We start from the raw sequence: 18013 nt of genomic DNA, 5'->3' as shown, positions 1-18013 counted from the left end.
TTCTCCTCTTTACAGAATTCCTTGATTACTCTGATAAAATCAAAGAAGACTAGGGAATAGATTAAATGTTGGGAAAAGCTTCTTTTATTTTTTGAAAAATTTTGACCAGTATTCCTTTTTAACGGAAAGTTCCCATGTGGCAATTTACAGAAGGTTATAGCAAGTTGTCAGAGTGTATTTTAGAGGTTCAGAAGTGGGATACTAGCAGGTGAGACTTGGAGGAGAGGTGAAAGGTGAAAGTGAATGTCGCTCAGTCGTGTCCGACTCTTTGCGACCCCGTGGATTCTACAGTCCATGGAATTCTCCAGGCCAGAATACTGAAGTGGGTAGCCTCTCCCTCCTTCAGGGGATCTTCCCAACCCAGGGATCAAACCCAGGTCTCCCTCATTGCAGGCTGATTCTTTATCTACTGAGCCACAAGGGAAGCCCAGGAGGAGAGGTAGAAACATATTTAAAATCCTAAATCTTAACTCCGTGAAACAGAACATTTTCTATGTTTATTTTCATTCACCATTTTTCATGATTAATTCTTCTTACAAATTAGAACTCGGTCACATAGAGAAAACTATGTAGCATCGTATTTAACACTAAGTTCTTATTTAACGCTCAAAATGAAATACCACAATCTGCGTATGTAAAGTTACACATTATTGCAAGAATTAAAATACAGTGGTAGGGATATGCATCCAAATAACCGTTATCTAATAGCATTCCAGTGGTAAAGAATGTACTTTGGGGGTTGTAGTGCTGAGTACTTTTGAATCACTGAAGCAGAATGCCAAATAAGAACCACAGTCCACCTGAGTGATGTGTAAAGATGAATGAGCTTTGTCTCTGATTCAGATGAGCTTTCAGTATGCTATAAAAGAAAGCATTTAGTTCATTATTCCTTTTTGTATCTAAGTCAAGATATATCCGGCACAGTTATTAATTCTATGATGGTCCCGGACAGCTCTCCATTTAGTAACTAAAACAAAAAGAAAACATTGACAGACATGGTAGCGTTTAGATATATTTTAGAACAGAGTAGCTCTTTATTACAAGAGAACTCCTAAGTATTGCCTGTGTATTGAAAATATCTTCAATGCATGTTCATTTGTGGCTTTTACATGTTTAATCAATACCTGTAATGGCTGAGATAGTCAGTTCAGTTGCTCAGCTGTGTCTGACTCTTTGCGACCCCATGGACTGCAGCACGCCAGGCTTCCCTGTCCTTCACCAGCTCCCGGAGTTTGCTCAAACACATGTCCATTGAGTCGGTGATGTCATCCAACCATCTCATCCTCTGTCATCCCCTTCTCCTCTCGCCTTCAATCTTTCCCAGAGTGAGGATCTTTTCCAATGAGCCAGTTCTTCGTATCAGGTGGCCAGAGTATTGGAGTTTCAGTTTCAGCATCAGTCCTTCCAATGAATATTCAGGACTGATTTCCTTTAGGATGGACTGGTTGGATCTCCTTGCTGTCCAAGGGACTCTCAAGAGTCTTCTCCAATACCACAGTTCAAAAGCATCAAGATATCATGCTGAAATATTATCATCACCATTTCTGTAGACATATGCCATCAAATCCACAAAATGTCACACTTTGTGACTGCTGGTAACCTATATCTGAAATGAATACATTTATAATATTCGTTCTTTTGTCTAATAGATTAGTATATTTATAATTTTGGTTCTTTTGAATCTATAGATGTTTGCATTTAAATCAATCTTCTTTAATTTTTGTGCTTGTCTTCTGTAAACTGTTAGTAAGAAAAAATATGTGAATGCTAACTGTATGCTTGCCTGTTGATGTTTATTGTCAGGGTATTTAGTCTTGTCTTTTCTTCTAAATACTCTCTACTCTTCCTGCTCTCTTTCTCCACCTTGCATGGCATCTTGGGGTGGCCAGGAATCAGAGTCAGATCAAGAACAGGAGGAAGAGGTAATTATATGGCCTTGTCGCTTGTTAATGGCTGTGTCATTGCTGTAACCACTGATAAGAGCACATGATTAACAGAGAATGGTTATACAGTTGTTTTTAGTAATTGAAGGGTCACAGTTTTACTTAACTCCCTAAACTTGTTTTCTCATGTTATGGGCTCATTTCATAGGACACTAAGACTTCTCTATAAATTATTACCTGTCTGTGCAATAATACAGATTTCTCTACCAATTACTGAAAATCAAACCACAATCTCAGTGGTTCTCAAAGGTTGGTCAGGAGATGCCGGGAGGATAAAACCGTTTCCTTAATACTAAGTCATCATTTGCCTTTTAGCCCCCATATCCTCACAAGCTACACAGAAGTATTCCAGAGGCTGCATTGCCTATGATGACATTATCACCCCAACACGATGGAATGTGTGCTTGTTTACACTCGGGTTCTTGTATTTTCTCAGCTGTCATTTATAATACAGATACATATTTATATATATTAAACATAAGCAAAAGTTCTTCAGACTCCCCAGGATTTTTTTAGGAGTATAAAGGGAGTCTTAAGAACAAAAAGTCTGAGAACCACTGAAATCAAAAGGAACATATAGTTCATCCATTTTACTGTACTAATATTATAATGCAGAACTCTACCAATAATGAGCGCTTCTTATACGGTAGACACTTTATTAAGTATTCCACATACCCCGTCAACAGTGATCTCACAGTCATGCTAAAAGATGTATGTTGTCATACCATAGGGGCTATATGACAGAGGAAAAAATGAGTCTTAGAGAGGTTTTGAATTATACCTGCTTTGATAGTCAAAGAAAGTATTTTGTTTTCCTAATAAAGATCTGAAAATGCCTAAGCGTTATAGAAACAAAAGAAATTATTGAAAAAGTTACTATACTTAATTAACATATTGCTTCATATCTCTAAGAAAAATGGAATTGTTATTTGTTTCACATATATGTTTTCAAATATACCAGTTTTATTTTTTGATGTTATTCTGATGGATTTGAAATACAAAACCCTAAAGAAAAACATAATAAATACCCTTGTGCTCACCAGCTTAAAATTTAAGGCCTTTATCTGTTCAGAGACTACCCATCAATCCCCTTGTTTATTCATACCAGCCGTGGAGCAGGATGAGAGGGGTCATTATAGACTCCTTGTCCTACCGTGTATGACCAGATGCACAATAAACTTACAAGACTGAAGCCATGCTTACCCTCAAGTGTATGGTCACTCTCTGCCTCACATATTCAGTTTCCCTTCTGTAGCTGATGACTCGATCCCCAGGCTGGTCAAAATGACACCTACATACTTTGTTGAGAGAGCAACACAATTATGAAACCAGCTTTGCTATTATATCCAAATGAGTTTTTCTATTAGGCGTACGATTTTCTATTGAATATTTTCAGGAACTATTCAGTGCAATAGACCTAGTTTGTGTTATTTTGGGGATTTGGAATTCTGTCTTGTAACTAATAATGAAACTGTTTCTATAGAACATATCACCCTGGCATGTTCTTTGCTTTTTCTCAACTAAATTGACACTTACTGTTTTATACCTATTTCACTTTTTTTTTCCTGGCCCTTTTCTCTAATATGTATTTCTAACAGCAAACACCTCTAGGTCATATCTTCCCAAAGAAACATGTTGGGAAGGACTTTCTACCCATAGAGTCTAGAAAGCAGATTTGTTTTTTCCAAAGTTAGGATAAGAATCAAAGACACTCTTGGGGAAGAACTGTAGCAAATTACTCTGACCTTCCTATAACTTATGGTGTCTCCCATGTTTATAATTATGATAGAGTTTATTGTGTACATCGGGGATGTGGGACACAACACTATTTGTAACCATTCAATTTATGTATCTTTTCTTTCAGATCGATATGACATCAGAAAAAAGTAAGATTTCAAATAAAACTGAGTTTGTTTGAAAGCTGGCTACAATAAAGAAAAGCATGAATTAAGATGCAAGCTAGTTGCCATTACTAACCATTATAATAATTATATTTTTATATTATCCTTATTAATCATTAATATATTTTTAGAGAAGCAGCTTGGCCAGTTAAATTATGAATATATCTAATTTGTGAGCAAATTATCAGTAAAATGCAATGATTATTCATCTAAGCATTCACTTTCTTTTGGATCCCTGTTAACCCTGCTTTTGCTGTTATGCTTGTTTAGAAACTCACCATACCGTTTTTGTCCATTTGTTAGCATAACATTGTCATCTCATTTTTTTAAGCTCTGAAGTGACAGTATCACTTTTTATATCAAGCGACCCTGACATCAGCAGAGAGCTCATTACTTATGTAGGCCACACCTGCAAAAGTGATACTGTCTCAATAGTTCTCAGCTAAAGCTAATGTTCCCCTCACACCACCCCCCGACCCCTTGCACCTCTTACTGTGGTGAAGTGTAACTGACTTCTCTAGGGCTGAGGTCTAATTATAAAAATGTTCTGAAAAAATTAAGAACCAGGAAAAGCAAAAAGGAAAACCTCCTGGATGAAATTACTAATCGTAACAATATGTCATAATGTCATAATAGGGCTAATTTTAAATAATGATGCAAAACCTAAACATAATATAGTACAGAAAGAACTGATTTTTATAGACATTGAGAGAGCTATCTTAGAGCTCATTTTAGGTTTGTAACATTCAGTTAAATTTTCAGTTTGTTGGCTTGTTTCTGGTGACTAGGTTCTTGTGTGGAAGAAATTGAGTTTTTCAGGATTCTTTCTTACTCTTATGCCCCAAATGCTTTAGAAAAAAATCTGATTTTTAATGTTTATTCATCTAAAGATTTATTTTGATTTACTGTATTTCAGAGTGCTATTCCTGAAAGGAGAAAACTTAGAAGTATGTTTAATATGGTCTTCAGGCCCAATGCAGTAATCTTTGGACTTTCCCCCCCTTTCTTAAGGTCCTAGCACAATGTTAATTTACTGCTAAGTTTTTGAAATACTTTTAATTGAGTCTCTTTACTCTCTTAAATATGAGGGTTAAGATCATGATGTAAGATACAAGCTAGTTGCCATTATTAACCACTATAAATCTTTGTTTAGGACTAGCATATTTAAAATTCTGGATGTTTTCATTGTTTTATATCTGAACAAATCTGTATTAATATAAGTTAAATGTATCTTTATATATGCATTTCACAGAGCATATCCCAACAAATATTCTCTCAAGAGAAGGCACTTATGTTTATAAAAAATTTTACATTATTATTGATTTCATTAATTCCTTTTTATAAAGAGATTTTATTATTCCACTTTTTTCTTTGGTACTAATGTTTATTTAAATGACCCTTTATTCCTTCGATACAAGCTTATAGGAATTAAAAATTCATCCATCTGGCTCAATCATTTTAAAAAAAAAGGTTACTATATTGATATAGTGCCATTAATCCTCCTGAATGAATCAAGGTATCGTGACTGTTTAAAAATTTTCAAATATAGGCTTACATTTGGCCTCCCTTTGCAGGGGCTACACTGTGCAGCATGTGGGATCTTAGTTCCCCGACCAGGGATCAAATGCTTATCCCCTGTAGTGGAAGCTCTTAACCACTGAACTGCCAGGGAAGTCCCATGTTTGGCTTTCTTTTAGTGTAAAAACAATCATAAACTAATCTTCATCCAGGTATGAAATAATCTCCAAAGAAGAGCTCTGTTGAAAGGGCTTTTTGAACTAAGGTCTTTTCCTGAGTAAATTCTAAGAGTTTGAGTTTTCCTCCTTGCTTTAATGGGTGCAGGCACCCACTGCCCATGCCTCAAGCATATTGCATTGAGCATCTTGTGTATGGACTTTTAGGGAAATAACTATGCTTCACCACAGTCGTTTTCCGCATTTGTTCTAATCTCTCACCATCTTCCCGCCCGTGCATCTCCGCAAGGCTGCCTCTCCCACCAGTTTTAGTGCACCTTTGCTTTGCATGGAAATAACTTGGCTTACATAAACTGTGCGTGTGTCCCGTGTGACTGTCTCTGATTTGGGTTGCCATGCATCACATTTTAACTTTGGACTCACATATAAGTTTAATCACAATCGTTTTTGTTGTTTTTCTTTCCTTTCCTTTCTTTCCCTCCTTGGTCTGTCCATTATGTGTCTAAGCAAGGAGGTTGCTCCAAGGAAAGGACCATGCCTCTCAGCACAAGACTGTTTGTTTCACTGTTAGGTGTGAATTTCCCTTAGATGAAATGCCGGTTTGCAGCTGATTCAGATATATTTTATATAGTCGTTGTATATTGGCAGAACTAAACATGCTGCGTTCCAGATTTTTCTATGATTAAATAATGTATATACATCATTAGGAAGTATTCTGAGTTTGCTACTACTGGCTTTCTCCTAGAGGAAATCAACTATCTGCGATTTCTAATGCTTTTTTCCTTTTTTTCCCATATTCATTTTTTTTCGACATTGATCTGTAACATCTGAACAATCTTGAGATATCTCTGTGTAATTTCACTGCGTTCGTTCTTTGTTTTGTGATTGTGTGTGTCTTGATTATTTGTTAAAGCTTTGTTATATGTGTGGATGTGCTACAAGTGAGAAAATTAAGCAAGTTATTTCCTGCTCATTTTTCCTTTTCAGTTTTTTTTCCGTTAGCCTTGCTTTGCTTTTGTATCCTGAGACCTTGTGGATCCACCATTCCCAGCCCATTTTGTTGTCCCTCCCGCCACGACAGGAAAAGACACTGTGTCGTTTCAGTCCTGATTACATTTGCCAATATCTTTTTTGATTTCCATTTTACTTTTGATGTTTTTCCATTCACATCAAAGATGATGAGACAGAATCTACAGAAACATCTGTCCTGAAAAGTCACCTGGTTAATGAAGTTCCTGTCCTGGCAAGTCCGGACTTGCTCTCTGAAGTTTCTGAGATGAAACAAGATTTGATCAAAATGACCGCCATCTTGACCACAGATGGATCTGATAGGGCAGGTTCCATCAAAGTGAAGGAGCTGGTGAAGGCTGCCGAGGAAGAGCCAGGGGAGCCTTTTGAAATTGTTGAAAGAGTTAAAGAGGACTTAGAGAAGGTGAACGAAATCCTGAGAAGCGGAACCTGCACAGGAGATGAAGGCAGTGTGCCGAGGTCTCAGCCAGAGAAAGAGTTAGAGGAGGAGGAGTGGGTCATTGTCAGTGAGGAGGAGATAGAGGAGGCTAAGCAGAAAGCATCTTCAGAGATCACCGAATACCCATGTGTAGAAGTTAGACTAGATAAAGAGACCAAAGCAGAAGTAGAGAAAGACTCAACGGGGCTAGTGAACTACCTTACTGAGGATCTGAACTCCTACGTGCCTCCTCACGAAGAGCAGCCCCAGAAGGAGCGAGGTATGGTAGGGGAGAAGCATGAGGCTCAGGGTCCCAGCAGGCGCTCAGAAAGCGAAGGCAAGGATGCACCCTCAGAGGAGACACAGAGTACACAGAAACAGCCCAAACCAAGCCTGGGGATAAAGAAGCCGGTGAGAAGGAAATTAAAGGAGAAACAAAAGCAGAAGGAGGACAGCTCACAAGCTGGTGCAGAAAAAACAGACCTTAAAAAAGGGAGTTCAGAAGAGTCATTAGATGAAGACACAGGTTCAGCCCCCGAGCCTCTTCCCGCTGTAAAAGCTACGTCACCTTTGATAGAGGAAACGCCCATTGGTTCCATAAAGGACAAGGTGAAGGCCCTTCAGAAACGAGTGGAAGATGAACAGAAAGGTCGAAGCAAGTTGCCTGTCAGAGTCAAAGGCAAAGAGGATGTGCCAAAAAAGATAACACAAAGGACACATTTGGCTGCATCCCCCTCTCTGAAGTCAGAGAGGCATGCGCCAGCATCCGCCTCCTCTAGAACAGAAAGACACACTTCTCTTTCCTCCTCTGCCAAAACAGAAAGGCACCCTCCGGTGTCACCGTCGAGTAAGAACGAGAAACACTCACCCGTGTCACCCTCTGCGAAAACTGAAAGGCACTCCCCTGTGTCCTCTGCAAGTAAAACTGAGAAACACTCACCCGTGTCACCCTCGACCAAAACGGAAAGACACTCCCCTGTGTCCTCTTCTGCAAAAACAGAAAGACACCCACCTGTTTCACTGTCGGGTAAGACAGATAAGCGCCCCCCTGGATCTCCCTCTGGGAGAACCGAGAAACATCCGCCAGTGTCTCCTGGCAGAACAGAGAAACGCTTGCCGGTGTCACCTGCTGGAAGGATGGAAAAGCATTCTCCTGCCCCAAGCTCCGGGAAAACTGAGAAGCACCTGCCAGTGTCACCTTCTGGGAAAACAGACAAACAACCACCTGTCTCCCCCACCTCAAAAACAGAAAGAATCGAGGAGACCATGTCTGTTCGGGAGCTGATGAAAGCTTTCCAGTCAGGTCAGGACCCGTCGAAACACAAGACCGGGCTCTTTGAGCACAAATCTACAAAACAAAAACAGCCGCAAGAAAAAGGCAGAGGTCGGCTAGAAAAAGAAAAGGGGCCGACAGTAACCCCAAGAGAAGCGCAGAAAACGGAGAGTCAGACAATCAAACGAGGCCAGAGGTTCCTGGTCACGGGACTCTCAGAACCCAGAAGAGCAGTCCGTGCTTCCTCCACAGGGTTGAAGAGAGAAGATGGGGCTGGAGAAAAGGAGAAATCTCCCAACCACAAGACACCCGAACCTGTTCAGCCAGTGCCTGAAGAAGAAAGCCATAAAGACAGCGAAGTCCCCAAAGAAAAGCTGGCCGACGACCAGGGAGACATGGATCTCCAGATCAGCCCAGACCGGAAAACCTCCACTGACTTTTCTGACGTCATTAAGCAAGAACTGGAAGACAATGACAAATACCAGCAGTTCCGTATGACTGAGGAGCCTGAGAAGGCACAGCTTCACTTAGACCAAGTGCTCACTAGTCCTTTCAACACGACATTTCCACTAGATTACATGAAAGATGAGTTCCTCCCAGCCCTGTCTTTGCAGAGTGGCGCTTTACCTGGCAGTTCTGAGAGCCTGAAGCCCGAAGGGGTGGCAGATTCTCCGTGTGGCAGCCTGATGGAAGGGACCCCTCAGATTAGTTCAGAGGAAAGCTATAAGCATGAGGGCCTAGCCGAGACCCCTGAGACAAGCCCAGAGAGCCTTTCCTTCTCGCCAAAGAAAAGTGAGGAGCAGATCGGGGAAACACATGAAACTACCAAGTTAGAAACAGCACCAGAAAGTCATTCCGAAAAAGGACATCCCTCAACCAAAGATGTTGCTGATGGTTCTGAAGGGCAAGGCGCTGCAGTCACTGAGGCAGCAGAGTCCTCTGCTGAGTGTCAGCTGACAGAGGCCACCCCAGACCCTTCCAAAGACATGTGCCCCCCACAAGAAGGCGACAGCCTCAGTGGTCAGAGTGTATCATTAGCAAAAGAAACACCCGAAGGACCGACTGAGGAAGCGACCTGTGACGAAGGTCCGGTTGCACACATTAGTCCACCCCACGAGCCGCAAACTGATACCGAAGCTCAGGAATCCACAGCCACCAAGCCCTCAGAGGAGGCAGAGGCCTCGCCGTTGTCGGAGGCTGCTGTAAAGGCAGGCTCAGGGACTGAATCGAAGCCCCAGGCAGCCATCAGAAGTCCGCAAGGGTTAGAACTCGCACTCCCTAGCCGTGAGAGTGAGGTTTTCAGCCCCGGGGCTGATGAATCCTTCGCTGTGAGCCACAAAGACTCCCTGGAGGCCAGCCCTGTGCTGGAAGATAACTCCTCACACAAAACTCCCGATTCTCTGGAACCAAGTCCTCTGAAGGAATCCCCTTGCCGTGACTCTCTTGAAAGCAGCCCCGTTGAACCAAAGATGAAGGCTGGAATTCTCCCAAGTCACTTTCCTCTTCCCTCAGCTGTTGCCAAGACCGAGCTCTTCACGGAAGTGGCCTCTGTGCGGTCCCGGCTGCTCCGAGACCCTGACGGCAGTGCCGAGGATGACAGCCTCGAGCAGACGTCACTCATGGAGAGCTCGGGGAAGAGCCCCCTTTCCCCAGACACCCCCAGCTCCGAAGAAGTTAGCTACGAGGTCACGCCCAAAACCACAGACACGCCCAAACCAGCTGTGATTCCTGAATGTGCGGAGGAGGACGACTCAGAAAATGGGGAGAAAAAGAGGTTCACACCGGAAGAGGAAATGTTTAAAATGGTAACCAAAGTCAAAACGTTTGATGAACTTGAACAAGAAGCAAAGCAGAAAAGGGACTACAAAAGGGAACCCAAGCAGGAAGAATCTTCTTCATCCTCTGATGCAGATGTCGACTGTTCAGCAGACACGGATGAACCAAAACACACAGAGAGTGTTGAGGATGAAAGTGACGCTCCTGCGGTAGTAACAACAGAGGGCAGGAAGGCTTCTTCCTCCTCAGAAAGTGAACCTGAGTTGACGCAGCTGAAGAAAGGTGCTGACTCAGGTCTCTTGGCAGAGCCGGTTATTCGAGTGCAGCCTCCTTCCCCACTTCCATCCAGCATAGACTCAAATTCCAGTCCTGAAGAAATACAATTCCAGCCCATCGTTTCCAAACAATACACGTTTAAGATGAATGAAGATGCTCAGGAAGATTCAGATAAATCAGAAGAAGAAAAAGATGATAAATCTCGCTTACCTGAAGACAGTCATGCTCTTCCCACTGATGGACCAGAGATATCTTATGATGATCTGAATGGAGATACTTATCAACCAAAACTTTGTGATAGCCTTGGGTGTGAGATTGGGAGTCCTACCAACTCAGCCGCTCCTGTCTCTTCAGGTCTCCACAGTTCCCCTGGTGACGATGTCAGTGAGCAGCTAGTTATCCATAAGGAATCACTAGCCCTCCAAGACACTAGTGAGAAAGACCTAGAAGAAGAGCTTGATGTTCCTGGAGTCGAATCTCCACAAGCAGATCCCCCCAGTGAAAGCTCTCCATCTTTCTCCTCTTTACCTCTTTGTCCAGCATCTGAAGCAAAAGAATTAGATGAAGGCATGGTCTCTACAGCTTCTGCTACAGAAATGGAGGTCACAAAAACTGACCAAGCTTTTGAGAGCTTACCAGAGGACTGTTCCATTCAAGATTCACTCATTACTACTCAAACTGATAGATCATCCTTGGATGTTCCGGTGTCAGACCCAATAGAGACGGATGAAATCTATGAGCCTCAAGTCATAAGCCCATATGAAAATGTTCCTTCTCAATCTTTTTTCTCTGGTGAAGAAAGCAAAACCCAAACAGATACAAGACACGCAAGTTTTCATTCTTCTGTTACCATCACATCCTCTGTTGAAGATGTAGTAGAGACAAGCTCCTCTGATAAAACTGTTTCAAGTAAAGAAGCTAATTTTGAGGACCAGGTCTTGGAAGTAGAATCCAAGCAAGAGAGTACCTTGCAGGAAGTACAGTCAGATGGAGCCTCTTCATCTTTGGAGACAACTGTACCAAAAACATCAACAGTTGTCAGTGAACAGATAAGCAAAGTCATTATCACAAAAACGGATGTGGATTCTGATTCCTGGAGTGAAATCCGTGAGGATGACGAAGCCTTTGAGGCTCGAGTGAAAGAGGAAGAACAGAAGATATTTGGTTTGATGGTAGACAGACAGTCTCAGGGTACCACCCCTGACACCACTCCTGCTAGGACCCCAACTGAAGAGGGGACCCCAACCAGTGAGCAAAATCCATTTCTCTTTCAGGAAGGAAAATTGTTTGAGATGACCCGAAGTGGTGCCATTGATATGACCAAAAGGTCCTATGCCGATGAAAGCTTTCACTTTTTCCAAATTGGGCAAGAATCCAGGGAAGAGACTCTCTCACAAGACATGAAAGAAGGGAGTACAGGTGCTGAGGCCCCACAGGTGGAGACATCAGCTGAGTCATTAACACTCTCAGAATCAAAAGAAACAGTGGATGATGAAGCAGAGTTACTCCCAGATGACCTGAGTGAGGGGGTAGAAGAAATACACACTTCAGATACCCCACTTAGCTCCCAAATAGACATTTCAGCCTCCATAGAAACATCCATGAAAGAGGCTACTTCTACAGGGCTTGAGGACCTACCCACCAGGCAAATGGGTGATTCCCTTCCTCTGTCCAGCGTGAAGCAGACCACTTGCCCTGACTTCCCTGGACAAGTTGTACAAGTTCAGTTAGATTTTTCCACAGTCACTAGGTCTGTATATTCAGATCGGGGTGATGATTCTCCTGATTCCTCCCCAGAGGAACAGAAATCAGTCATTGAAATCCCTACTGCACCCATGGAGAATGTGCCTTCTACTGAGAGCAAATCCAAAATCCCTGTAAGGACTATCCCCACTTCAACCTCAATACCTCCGTCGGCGGAATATGAGAGTTCTCTTTCTGAAGATTTTCTACCCGGCCTGGATGAGGAAAGTAAAGAAGATGAAGCAAAACCAAAGTCTAAAATCCCCGTGAAAGCACCTGTCCAAAGAGTGGAGCAGCAACCTTCACATCTGGACTCACCTCTAAAGAAGACAGATGGTCCCCAGGGACAGGACTTGACAAGCAGCGCACCAGATGATAGAAGCAAATCTGAATCTGATGCCAGTTTGGGCATGAAGACCAAATGCCCAATAGAAATTAGAAGTTACATTGAGACAGAAACAGAAAGCACAGGTGAGGAAGAGGAGCTTGAGTTAGAATCAGAGGAAGGGGCCACAAGACCAAAGATATTTGCATCCCGATTGCCAGTAAAGAGCAAAAGCACCACATCTTCCTGCAGGGGGCCCACAAGCCCCACAAAAGACAATAAGGAGCATTTCTTTGATCTTTACAGGAACTCCATAGAATTCTTTGAGGAGATTAGTGATGAAGCTTCCAAGTTAGTGGATAGACTTACACAGTCAGAAAGGGAGCAAGATTTAGTTTCAGATGATGAAAGTAGTAGTGCCCTGGAAGTTTCAGTAATTGAAAACCTGCCACCTGTTGAGACCGAGAACTCAATTCCTGAGGACATCTTTGACACAAGGCCCATTTGGGATGAGTCCATTGAGACTCTGATTGAACGCATCCCTGATGAAAATGGCCATGACCGTGCTGAAGGTATTTGCCAGCCACTGGGATTCCCTGTGCTACGCATGTCATAAATTGATATAGTTTTGTTTTTTTTGTATGTCTGTTTTATTTGGTGATTTGTGTCTCATTTCCTTTAAGCTTTCTGTAGTGGTTACTATGTTTGTGTAAGCCCTTTGTGTTTTGTGCTTTCTCTGTATACTCTTGTCCGTGGAAACAATCTCAAGATTGAGTAATGAGAATGCTTATGGAAAACATAAACATGATCGGCAGGCAACCAGGATCTTGCCTTTTCTCTAGCTGCTGCACGTGAGGCCATGCAAGCTTTGAGTTTTGTTGTTCTGACTTTGCAGGCTTAGCCTCAAATTAAGCACATGGATTTATTTGGTTTGGTTTTGTATTATGAGGATTCATTGCTTTCTCTTCTTAACCTTTGTGTACTTTGAAATAATTAGTACTTTGCAATTTTATGATCATCAGAAAGCCGTTTGCACAAGATGATTTCACATATCATGAAATTCTAATTGTTGTGGATTTGTTTTTGATTTAGAAAGGTTGGATTTCAGATACCAATGGTAAATACTTTAAGCAGTCATAAGGTAAAAGCATGCTTTTCATTTATGCGACAGATGAATAGAGAATGGACTCTGATTAGATGCAGCAGACAACGAAAACTCAAACTTTGCATGATTTAAGTTGACTGTGAGGGGATGATGACCCTTTGAATTATGAAAAAAGGAAACCATAAATGGCTTTGAGAAGAAGCCTCTGGTCTTCCAATATCTCTACAATAAAGACTATTATCTTACATTTGGATTATAAAAAATGTCATGATACCATGACCTAAAATGCTGCCCATCAATTAACGGAAGTTAAAAGGCAAAATTTTAGTCTGTGGGAGTATTATCTGAGTTTACTTAGTGATAAGCAGACAGAAACTTTGCCCAAAAAACATATATACATACTAATATAAGGTACACATACAACTATGTACATTTTATTCTTCCTTCTTCCAAGGTCACCAGGACCAAGATAAACATTGTTTCTGGCCATACGGGAAAAAACCGGGATGGTCCGATCAACCGGTGATCTAGATCTCTTTTGAATCTTGGAAGTGATTTTTTGCTACGTGACTCAGAAGTGATCTTATACTCCCACAGGCAATATTAGGAAGTCCTAACTAATTACTCCACTTTTCCATCCCATTTATGATTTTTCTGCTGTTTGATGCACAAGATGATTATCTTAGGGTGGGCAGTATCCTCTCAGACAATTTAAGAGGAAAGTTGTAAGAGTACTAGAAATCAGTAACTTATGCAGTTATGTCCAATGGCTAGTCTTGATTAAAGAGATATGGAAGCAGATGGTTTCCATGATTTTTATTAAATGTATCCCCCCCATTCCATTCCAGAAATCAGGCAAACACACAGTTTAATATGATTTAAAATGAAATAGTTAACTTGTGCTGTAATCAGATATTTGGACAACTGACTGTCTTTCTTTGGATGATCAGTACTGTGGTTCCTCTCCTGTCATGGACAACTTTTGGCCATTCTGTTTTTGACCTTCTGTAGATCAGCAGGATGAGCAGGAACGGATTGAGGAGAGGCTGGCATATATTGCTGACCACCTTGGCTTCAGCTGGACAGGTAAGAGGCATGTGACCCATTTCTTCAACAAAACCTGCTCGGTTTGAATGACATAGTTTGCGTCAGCCAAGTGTCATTAACAGTGAAAAAGGTCTTTTTTCCCCCTTTGAAGAAGACCACATGGAATAGTGAAAAGAATGATAAACTGTGAACTCAAAAATCCAGGGACTGCATTAACTCACTGTGTGAACCAGGGCAAGCCTTCTATTGTCTCTGGAATTTTGAATAATAGAACTTTAGATTGAGAACAAAACAACTCCCACCACCCTCCTTTGGATATCTAAATTTTGGAGAGATTACTGTGTTAGATGCAGTTGTCATAGAATTTAATTTGAAATTCAACCAGAATTTAATTTGAAATTCAATTTGAATTTCTTGTTTTAGATACCTTGTATCAGATATTTTCATTGCAAACGGTACTAAATGTAACTTCAAATGAAAGTTAAAATACATATAAATGAGATGTTCAGTATTTTTCTGAGAAATAGGAATGTTTCAGTTTAGAAATTATATGTTAAATAATTTTTCTGATGCGAAGTGAATTCTAAAATCAATGTGGCTTATTTATAAATCAGGATTTAAAAGGTATACCCTTTCATCTTTCCTATGATATAACATACTAAAGCAAGATTGTCAGGATTTTTTGCTTTTTCCTAGTTTTTTTTTTGGTCTGACCTTTATGTCATTTGTGACTACTTAACTTAAACAGTATAAGCGCTTCCCCGGTGGCCCAGACAGTAAAGAATCCACCTGCATTGTGGGAGACCTGGATTCGATCCCTAGGTTGGGAAGATCGCCTGGAGAAGGGAATGGCTACCCACTCCAGTATTCTGGCCTGGAGAATTCCATGGGCAGAGGAACCTGGCAGACTACGTAATTGAAACATTATAAAGTTAATATTAAGCTCCTTTAAGTTTCTTAAAGATTTAGTATGAAGTCATAATACTCTTAACAAAGATAATTGATAATGTAGAATAAATGACTGAAATAGTTTAAAGTAATTTAATAATACTGATCATATTTATTTAATTGAGGAATTTAGAGGAAGGGAGGATCTCAAAATATCCCTAGTTGACTTATTAAATAGGTAGCATTCCGAATTATTTACTTTGCCTTTTAGTATGTATGTATGTATGTATGTATATGTATGTTAAATGCAGTTTCTATTATAGTTGGTGAAAATTCAAACCTTAAAATCATATGGAATGGTATAAAATGTAAACAAGTCCCTCACACTGCCTACATCTTATCTTCGAGTTCCATTCCTCAAGGGTAACTGCTAACACTTTCTCATGTATTCAGACAAAATCTGCAGTGCTCACGTCTATGCCTATTATTTAAAAAATAAAGCTGTGTAATTAACAGTATTTCTCATACATAATCTATCAGCATAGAAATATCTATGTAATTCTTCTAAATACATATTTAACTCCACTGTATAGGAGGCCATTTTATTAATGGCCTTTGTTGATGGATGCCTAGGTTGTTTCTTGTTAGTGGCAGTAAATACCTTTGGGCACTGGTAGTTTTGTGGCTGTGTCTGCAGGGCATGGGCTTCTCTGGTGGCTCAGAGGTAAAGAATCCACCTGCTAATGCAGGAGATGCAAGCAGTGTGGGTTTGATCCCTGGGTCAGGAAGATCCTCTGGAAAAAGAAGTGGACAACCCACTCCAGTATTCTACCTGGAAAACTCCGTGGACAGAGGAGCCTGGCGGGCTACAGTCCATGGGGTCGCACAGAGTCAGACAGCACACACACACACTGTAGGGCATACCCCTAAAAGGAAAATTGCGGGGTAAGGATATGTATCTTTTTAATTTAGAAAGATATTAGCAAATTACCCTCTAAAGAGGACACCTCATTTACACACACACATACCCCTGAATACATTAGCATCCATGTAGAATGTTAATGGTATAGACTTTAAATAAGAACTTTGTGGCTTCTTCCCTAGGTCAGTTAATACTTCCCAGACCTTTTATTCATATGACTTAATGTTATAGAAAAGAGTTTATCCAACCACCATAATACAGCTTCAACCAATATTTATCCAAGTACTCAGAAACAGGATTTATAGTATTTGAAAATTACCAAATTATAGTTAAAAGTGAGACATAGTCTCTTCTACTGTTTTCACTCATTTACTTTCCATTATCTTGGTTAAGAATATAAGCCAGTATTAATGGTCTCTTCTCAATTTTGGAATTAAATGGGCCTGAATTTACGTATTTTTTAATCATTGTTTCAAACTTACTTTTTCCACTGTGACAGTGATCAATTCTAAACCCAGTTGTAAGGAAAATAACTGGAATTAGTGCTAGAAGAGCAAAGGCATATGAAAGTCTTTTCTGATAGGAAAACATAAGGGAACTCTGTGACAGCAGTACCAAGAACGCACCATTTGCAAAATCACAAGACAAGGTGCTGCGACTCAGACTTGGAAGCTAATGTGTTTACGAAGAAGTATTTTCTCTTCTAGAGTTAGCAAGAGAACTGGACTTCACTGAAGAGCAAATTCATCAAATTCGAATTGAGAACCCGAACTCCCTCCAGGATCAGAGTCATGCACTGTTGAAGTACTGGCTAGAAAGGGACGGGAAGCATGCTACAGGTAGGTGGGGAGCTCTAACTAAAAGGCAGTAGGATGGAGGTGGAAATAAGCCTTATTCAATGCCTTTTATGCCAGGTGCCACCAATCTGAAGTGCTGCTCTAAGCAAATGAGAAGAGGTGATAACATTTCTCAGATAACCACATTGCATGAAACTCCTTGTACTGTGTTTCTGTGAACAGCATTAAGTAGTGAAAAGTGATTCTAGCACTGGTTGCTAACAGGAATCTTATTTAAGAAATCCTTAAGGTTTCTAAATATTGACAGCAGACACTTGCTTTATTAGTCATTGTTTTATTGATGGTAGATTACATTCAGTGTCTGCTTCCTTTACTCCTGAATGACTAAAATGGGGGGAAAACGTCAAGTGGATATTCTGACCACATCAAACAAAATGGGAAGTAGCCATAACTGCTTCTTATCCTTCAGCTGGTCTAAATTTGCTATTTCCTTTAATATCTCTTTGAAGACCTCACCTAGAGACTTCCAGCCCACATTTATCTTTCCTTCTCTTACCATTTTTCTCGACAGGATTGCCAGAAAATAAAAATAAAAATAGAGAGCACCCAGTTAAATCTAAATTTCAGGTGGTCAACAAATACTTCTTCTAGTATAAATATATCCCATGCAGTATTTGGGATATACTTTTACCTAAAAAAATTGTTTTTTATCAGAGGTTCACATTTGACAGGACCTTCTACGTGTTGTCTGGTAACTCTGCTTTTAGGGCTTATTACCATGCTGCGTCACTCATTTTGTGTGTTTGTCTTGTTTGTTTGCTTACAAAGATCCTTAGTTGGGCTTTGGCTGTTTGGGGTACAGATATCAAAGTTTTA

General features: G+C 40.7%; 1 protein-coding gene and 1 long non-coding RNA gene across 51 annotated transcripts in view; one reads left to right on the top strand and one right to left on the bottom strand.

Annotated features, from left to right (window-relative positions):
* The window catches only part of ANK2 (ankyrin 2), a 699107-nt gene that overhangs the window by 664234 nt on the left and 16860 nt on the right, over positions 1-18013 (top strand). For 29 of the 50 annotated variants that reach the window (XM_060416741.1, XM_060416747.1, XM_060416725.1 and 26 more), the window contains 4 exons: positions 1890-1922; positions 3808-3829; positions 14495-14569; positions 17048-17179. In XM_060416741.1, coding sequence (XP_060272724.1) covers positions 1890-1922; positions 3808-3829; positions 14495-14569; positions 17048-17179 — 262 coding nt within the window. Of the gene's footprint in view, positions 1-1889; positions 1923-3807; positions 3830-6713; positions 12951-14494; positions 14570-17047; positions 17180-18013 lie in introns of all 50 variants that reach the window. The other 21 variants (XM_060416751.1, XM_060416762.1, XM_060416767.1 and 18 more) reach the window with 2 other exon arrangements.
* LOC121819868 (uncharacterized) lies at positions 67-7876 on the bottom strand. Its single transcript, XR_006060243.2, has 3 exons — positions 6758-7876; positions 3147-3241; positions 67-1973 (listed from the first exon to the last, which is right to left on the bottom strand). It is a non-coding gene; the product is annotated as an uncharacterized LOC121819868 (long non-coding RNA).

The sequence above is a fragment of the Ovis aries genome, chromosome 6 (assembly GCF_016772045.2).
Source record: "Ovis aries strain OAR_USU_Benz2616 breed Rambouillet chromosome 6, ARS-UI_Ramb_v3.0, whole genome shotgun sequence".
Classification (NCBI taxonomy): Eukaryota; Metazoa; Chordata; class Mammalia; order Artiodactyla; family Bovidae; genus Ovis; species Ovis aries.
Note: the sequence above shows the minus strand (reverse complement) of the source record. Positions and strands in the feature narration are given on the sequence as shown.